The sequence below is a fragment of the Microtus ochrogaster genome, unplaced genomic scaffold, assembly GCF_000317375.1.
Source record: "Microtus ochrogaster isolate Prairie Vole_2 unplaced genomic scaffold, MicOch1.0 UNK44, whole genome shotgun sequence".
NCBI classification, from domain to species: Eukaryota; Metazoa; Chordata; class Mammalia; order Rodentia; family Cricetidae; genus Microtus; species Microtus ochrogaster.
This window is the reverse complement of record NW_004949142.1, coordinates 1,079,084-1,086,865: the sequence shown is the minus strand read 5'-3', so window position 1 is coordinate 1,086,865 and position 7,782 is coordinate 1,079,084. Positions and strand designations below refer to the sequence as shown.

The following is a 7,782-nucleotide window of genomic DNA, read 5'->3' as shown; positions in this document are numbered from 1 at the left end:
TTTCCACAAAGCTGTCTTTGGAAGGTAGCTTTGTGTAGCACCAGTTTTTTTATTATTATCTATCTATCTATCTATCTATCTATCTATCTATCTATAAAAACAAAAATAAATAAATAAATAAATCTGAGACAGGGTCTCCCTGGGTATGGTTGGATAGGTCTTTGAATCTCAGCTCTTGGGAAGAGGCAGAATCAAGAAGCAGCCTAATCTACAGATCGAGTTCTAGGCCAGCCAGGCTATACAGCTTTGTCTCAATAATAATAATAGAGACAAGGCTTCATAATATAGTCCTTGCTGGCCTGGTACATGGTACTCTGCCATATGGCCCAGTTTTTAATTTTGTGTGTGTGTGCACATGTGTGCCTTCACGTGTATGCACATGAATATAGCGCCTGTGGAAGCCTATGTCAGATCCCCTTGGAACTGGAGTTAGAGGTGGTTGTGAGCAGCCAGACATGGGAACTGGGAACCAAACTCTGGTCCTCTGCAAGATGAGTACACACTCTTAACAGCTGGGTCATCTCTCCACCCCACTGACCATAAAGTTTTGTGTTTGGTTTCAGCATGAATTTGAGGTCAAAGGAGATGTTGTTACTGGAAGAAACCACCAAGGTCCAAAGCGATCCAGAGAATCCAAGGAAAAGGTAAATCCCTCTCATGTGTGACAGAAACCCCAGCCTAGGGCTCTGCAGCCAGCTGCTATGGTGCTATGGCTCTGTGCTCAAGGCAAACAAGGATTGCTTCTGCCCCGTAAGTAAGAGAACATAAAGCTTAGAGTGGCAGTTGTAATTTGAGGTCCTGGCCAAGGTTTAGATCTCAGCTGATAGTGATAGAGTTTAGATTTCAAAGATGTGACTCTAGGCTCAGTGAACTCATGGCACACTCCTTTAATCCCAGCACTAGGGAGGCAGAAGCAGGCGATCTCTGAGTTCGAGGCCAGCCTGATCTACCCCATGAGTTCCAGGACATCCAGGCCCACACAAAGAAACCCTATGTCTAACACCCCACCACCACAAAAAAAAAAAAAGAACTCCTCTTACTTCACCATGCTCTTTTCTCTGAGTAGCACACTAAGTGCTGTGAGCAGTGTACATGGTACAACCTGTGCACACAGAATGGAAGCAACTCATAATCAACAATCTTACAACACTGTGATGTGTGTACTATTATTACCTATGGATTACATATGAGAATATGCCACTTATTTTATATGTGAGAAAACTGAGGTTCAGAGAGGTTAAGCTCCCCGGGATCACTTAACTAGTGAATGATAGAAGCTAAACACAGGCCCTCGAGCTTCAAATATAAATTCACAAGTTATAGATGGCTTTGCAGGAGAAAAGCAGATTATCCCAACAACTTTGCAAGTAGGAGCAGGACTCTGACTTTCTCTAACATGCCATAGCAGATGGTGCAGCCAGAGCTGCATCCTCCTTGCAGAAAAAAGTCTCTGCAATATTTCACACCTGCCTGGCAGGCCGGAGCCAACTGCTTTCCCAGGTTACTGGATAAGTGCTTGTGTTCCCAGGCTGCTTTTCTTCCCTTTCAAGTGTGCACCAGCAGGTGTTTCAGAACACTCCCACGCGGAGCGCCTTCTGTTCCTCCACAGAAACTTGAGAGGAGACCAGTAAGGGTGGTTTTTCTACGGAAAACTGCTTTGGATGGGATCATAAACCAAGCTCGGAGTTCTGAACCCTTGGGGTCAGCCCATCCTCACTCTCTGAGCTATCACATAACTGTTCCAGGTGCCAAGAAAAGCTGCTCGCCCTGCTTCTCGCTTTTCCCCAAGGTGTTCTCTGTGAGCCAACTGTTTGTTCTTACCCAGCTGGTTCCGTGCAGAATTAACACCAGGTCCGGCCCTCCTTCCTCAAAGGAAAGCCGAGTGCCACGGGGTTCCTCTTACATTCAGGATGGCAGTGACGGAAACTGCTGGGGCAAAGTGATGACATTCAGAAGATACTGAAATGTCACTGCAGTATTTTCACAAAGAAATGTGTTTGTGGAGGTGAAGCTTTAGATTCCTTATCTCACAACGAGACATTCTCATCAGTGTCGGCCTGGATATGAGAATTCCTAATGTTTTCTATATCTCAAGGCAGCATTTGCTCCAACTGAGCGGCAGAGGTGGGAACTGTCATTTCCAGCAATAAATGATTTTCCTGCTGCCCTCTTCCTCTGCCTGTCATGTGGGGTGAAGTCATTTCCAGTGGAGCCATCTGTCGTTTTCAGCCCCTTGATTTTGTCTCAGCTGACCCAGTCAGTTTTCTTCTAGTGTCATAGATGGGTAGGAAGACAGTCAAAAGAATGAGTTACTCAAATGGTATGTGAAAATATAGCCATCCATAGACCTCGTGAGTGGCACTCCTTTGTCATCCCAGCATTCAAAACTGAGGCAGGAGGATTGTGAATTTGGATACTGAGATCCTCTATCAAAACAAAAATATTAATAACTGACACAAATTTAGGTTTCTTTAAAATGATAACTTGAAACTCTCAAGAACTCAAGTCAGTGTACACCTGAGATTTTGTACTACAACCATTTAACTAGACACAGGCCTGTTCCAAGCTTGATTAAAAATGAAGTTCAAGCCACACAGTAGTGGCTTACACCTTTAATCCCAGTACCTGGGAGGCAGAGGCAAGTAGGTCTCTATGAGTTTGAGGCCAGCCTAGTCTACAGAGCTAGTTTCAAGACAGCCAGGGCTACACAGAGAAACCCTATCTCCAAAAAAAAGAAAAGGAAAAGAAAAGTTTGGAAGTTCAGTTCCTCAACTTCGTGTCTTAGGGCTTGTATCTTATGAGACAGATATAGGACATTTATGGTATCACGGAACGTTCTTTGGGCGGCTCTAAGGAGCATTGTAATTTCCCTTCGAAGGGTGTGTTTGTATGTGTTCTGTGTCAACAGAACACCAGGTGTTCTGGCCAGCGGGGTGAAAGGTTTGTACCAAATGAGAAATGTCCAAAATGTCCAAGTCGCCTGAAGATGCAATGGTAGTTGTCATAGCAGTAGGGAGGGAGGGAGGTGGGAGGGGCTCTTGACTAGCAGAGAAGAAGACTGTGTGCACATAAGATAGCTGGCTGTACTGGCTGGGGCATGGTTAGCCCTGATGCACCCAGTCAGGGTAAACATCAACCATCATCTAGTAGCTTTGAATTTCTTGCTATTAAATGTAAAGAAGAACCAGTATGTTGTTAGTGTTTGGTTTACTTTCATCATCTCTGACAAAAAGTAAAGTCACTTTGCCAGGGTCACCAAGCATAAACCTGGACCTGACAAGGTGTTCGTCCTTTAAATGACAAAGAATGACTTCAGGGGCTAGAGAGAACTCAGGTTAAGAGCACTTCCTGCTCTTTCTAGCATCCACACTGGATATCTCACAGCTGCCTGCAACATCAGCACCAGGAAGTCTGATGTCCTCAGGCCTCCACCGGCACTTGGACATATGGCACATGTGTACACACACAAAATAATACATTTTTTTAGAGTGTGTATAGAATATAGATCAATTTTATACATGATTCAGTAAAATCCAAAATCAGTTCAGAATATCGAACCAATCATCTATCTCTAGGAAGGAGCACAGAAGTTGTCAATTGGTAAAGAAAAGTTGTTCTATTTTAGGGGGTCTCTATTATAAAAACCCAGACTCAGCAAGGTGGTGCATTCCTGTCATCCCAGCATTTGAAAGGTGGAAGCAGGAGGATCAGGAGTTAGAGACCAACCTATATTACAAGTTTGAGGCTGCCTGGCCTATATAAGATCCTGTCTCACAGAAAGGGGAGAGTCTGGAGAGGCAGCTCCGTGGCCAGTGCTTGCTGCTCATTCCAAAGACCTGCTTTTGATTTCCAGCACCCACATCGGGCAGCTCATAGCTGCTGGTAACCCCAGCTCTAGGAGCTCGAATGTGCTCTTCTGGCTCCTTGGACGCCTGCATACCTGTGGCGTAGATTCTCTACGTGACATCACTCATTCTCTTCTCTTCGCAGCTCTTCAAAGGCCTAAAAATCTGTTGTTGTGAGCCCTTCACCAACATGCCCAAAGGTAAGCACCCTGGAGGCTGTGCCCTTGCAGAACCAGCTTTTCTTACATAGCAGAGCACGCAGAGTAGCAGACAGGGTCAGCCTCTGTGGAGGTCTTTCCATGACAAAAAGCAAGGCATGTGTTCTTTCCCATGAGATTAGTGAGGAGTTAAGGTTTACGGTACCGTATTCTGTGCTTGTGTGGGCTAGAACTTCTAGTATTGCTTACTTAGACTAAGAAGGTCAGCAGTGATGAGAACAACCTGGGCCTTGCCAGGTGTGGCAGCACAGGCCTTTGTTGCTGTAGTTGTTTTAATTTTTGTTAGATTTTGTTTGTTTTCTGTTTGAGAAAGCATCTCTGTGTAGACCTGGCTGTCCTGAAACTTGCTATGTAGACCAGGCTGGCCTCGAACTCAAAATCCACCTATCTCTGTGCTACCACGCCCTGCTTAAGAATTGTGGGGGGGGGGGGTTTGTGGGTTTTTTTTAATATTTATTTATTATGCATACAATATTCTGTCTGTGTGCATATCTGCAGGCCAGAAGAAGGCACCAGACCTCTTTACAGATGGTTGTGAGCCACCATGTGGTTGCTGGGAATTGAACTCAGGACCTTTGGAAGAACAGGCAATGCTCTTAACCACTGAGCCATCTCTCAAGCCCCTGTGGTTTTATTTTTATGTGAACTGTTTTGTCTCCGTGAATGTATATGCACCACTTTTGTGCCAGGAGCCCATAAGAGGTCAGAAGAAGAAATCAGATAACCTGGAACTGGGGTTACAGTTGGTTGTGAGCCATCTTGTGGGTACTTGGAACCAAACCCAGGACCTCTGCAAGACCAATCAACGTTCTTAACTACTGAGCTGTCTCTCCGGTTTTCAGCACATGCCTTTAATGCCAGCACCTTGAGCTCTAGGCCAGCCAGGGATAAGTGGTGAGAACCCTGTCTCGAAAACAATCAAACAGGCAGTAGTGGCACATACCTTTAATTCCAGCACGTGGGAGGGAGAGGTAGACAGCAGATCTACAAGGCCAGCCTAGTCTACAAGGAAGTTCCAGGATGGGCAGGGATACAAGAACCTTGAATTTATTATAAATGTCAAAAAGAGTTCTCTTCTTCCTGAACCACCTTCATTTAATATAGAAGTTTTATGGTCTGGTTCATGGTGGATATTTCTAGTTCAATTTAATATTAAATATGATGTGCCAATGAAAACTGCCATGAAGCTGAACTTAGTGATGTGCCTGTAATCCTCGCTCTTAGGAGGTAGAGGCAGGAGAGGCAGCAGTCTAGGGTTGTCCTTGAGTACATAGAGAAGTCACCGCCAGCTTGGGCTACCTGAGACCTGAACCACAGAAGACTGGTGTGGGCTCCACTCTTGTTGTCAAAGGCCCTTGTCCGTGTGTAGCTGTGGTTAGTTCTCTTCAAAAAGGTTTCTTCCCCTTTTAATCTAAGTTTCACTTCAGATCCGGGGACTGGAGTCCTATGACTTAGGTAGGCCTTAGCACAGCGTTCTCGGACTTCCAAATGATGCTCCCCTTAACACAGCTCTGGTGCTGTGGTGACCCAGCCATAAAATTATTTCATTGCCACTTGATAGCTAATTTTGCTACTGTTATGAAGCATAATATATAAATATCTGATATTTAGCTCCTGTGAAAGGGCTGCTTGATCCCTCCCCGCAGGAAATTGCAGTCCACAGGTTGAAAACCTGGACCTGAGTGTCTGGCCGTGAGCGGATGAGTGGTAGCACAAGTGTTGGGCAGCAATTTCTCTAGGGTTTTGTTTTCTTGAGACAGGGTTTCTCTTTGTAGCCCTGGCTATCCTCGAACTCACAGAGATCCACCTGCCTCTACATAGTGAAAGCCAGAGACTAGTGAATGTCATTGGGGCAGAGAGGCTAAGTCAGCCTCAGCTCAGACAGGCAAGAGACCTCCACAGTTCCCAGGAGTGAGCAGTCTTCTTTCCTGAACAGTATGAGGATCCTTTTAAGAGTACATCCAGGGGGCTGGAGAGATGGCTCAGAGGTTAAGAGCACTGCCTGCTCTTCCAAAGGTCCTGAGTTCAGTTCCCACCAACTGCATGGTGGCTCACAACCATCTGTAATGAGATCTGGTGCCCTCTTTCAGCCTGCAGACATACATATAGGCAGAATACTGAAAATACTGTATACATGATAAATAAATCTTCTTTAAAAAAAATACATCCAAAGAAGCCAAAGTTGATCAGTTCTGCCGATTTTAGGCCCAAGCTCTTCTGATAATCATTCCCTAGACATGTGGGTTCTAGCTCAGCATGTGACCTGTTCTAATGCTATGCTGGGTATAAGCCAGGAGGACATGTTGTTTTGGGTCCCCCTCCCCCCTGGATGAAATACAGTCCCATCTTTTCACATTTAGAGTAATGATCGAGAATGGTGCTCTTGGCTGTGATTACCAGTCACCAACACTGAACTAGAGTGCAGGAGCAAGGAAGAAAGACGAGTGTTTTTCACATAGTATCTAGCTAGTTAGCAAATTACTGGAAATCTGATCCTGGCTTTCTGTTTTACGTGTTTCATTTGGGTGACCACGAAACCATATCTACCAAGTGGCTTCATGGAGACAAATGAGCAGAGCAGGCAGCGGCATATCAGTGGCAAATTAACTTAGGAGCCATACTGATTTTAGGGTCTCTCTATTCTTTAAAACAAAAACTGACTGCCCCTAAAAGGGCAAGACTGGCAGGCACAAGGTGCACGTGTGGATCACTGTGGTGGTTTTACATCCGTTCTCTACAGATGAGCTGGAGAGGATGCTGCAGCTGTGCGGGGCTTCGGTGGTGAAGGAGCTTTCATCACTCACCACACACACAGTGAGTATTGGGGCCTTCTTAACGGGAGGAATATACTCTCCTGCCATTAAGCAAGTCCTGTAAAGTAGCCCAGGGGCTTTCTCTACAGTGAGCTTGTGTCAGAGGACTCAGCTGTGAGGCATCGATAAGGGCTGGGAACCATGAGCAGTGAATGTGTGGAGGGAAGCCTTTTCTTTCTAGCCTCTCACCGTGTGAAAGTGGCGGCAGACTTCCATAAACCCTGCTGTGATACACTTTTCTTCCTTCCTGGAGATGCAGGATGCTCATCCAATTGTAATCGTACAGCCAAGTGCCTGGACAGAAGAGAATGGCTGCCCTGGTAAAGTGTATTCATGTACTTACATTTGTGGGGTCCTATAGGGTGGGTTTGATTCACTAATTACCTGGTGTTTACTTGACTAATTTTTTATTTTATTTTATTTTATTTATTGAGGTGTCTCACCATGTAGTCCTGGCTGTCATGGAACCAACTATGTCTTGAAACTCAGTGAGCTCTACCTGCCTCTGCCTCCCGAGTGCTGGGATTAAAGGCGTGCACCACCATCGCCTGGCTTTCGTGGCCTATTTTTGTCATTGTTGTTTTGTTTTTGTTTTTTGTTTGGTTTGTGGTTTTTTGGGGTTTTTTGTTGTTTTTGGTTGGTTTACATGAATAAATGACTAGAATGTTAATTAGAAATGCTTTATTACAGTCAGACTCTACAAGTGTCTTTACCCACTAAGCCATCTTTTTAACGTTTTTGCTGTTTTGTATTATAAAAGTAATAAATGAGGGCTGGAGAGATGGCTCAATGGTTAAGAGCATTGCCTGCTCTTCCAAAGGTCCTGAGTTCAATTCCTCAGCAACCACATGGTGGCTCACAACCATCTGTAATGAGGTCTGGTGCCCTCTTCTGGCCTGCAGACAT

The 7,782-nt window shown here is 45.1% G+C and overlaps 1 protein-coding gene across 1 annotated transcript in view; it reads left to right on the top strand.

Moving 5' to 3' along the window:
* The window catches only part of Brca1 (BRCA1, DNA repair associated), a 68,410-nt gene that overhangs the window by 58,220 nt on the left and 2,408 nt on the right, over positions 1–7,782 (top strand). Inside the window, exons 19-22 of the mRNA XM_026777053.1 lie at positions 564–644; positions 3,991–4,045; positions 6,804–6,877; positions 7,130–7,196. Coding sequence (XP_026632854.1) covers positions 564–644; positions 3,991–4,045; positions 6,804–6,877; positions 7,130–7,196 — 277 coding nt within the window. The remainder of the gene's footprint in view (positions 1–563; positions 645–3,990; positions 4,046–6,803; positions 6,878–7,129; positions 7,197–7,782) is intronic.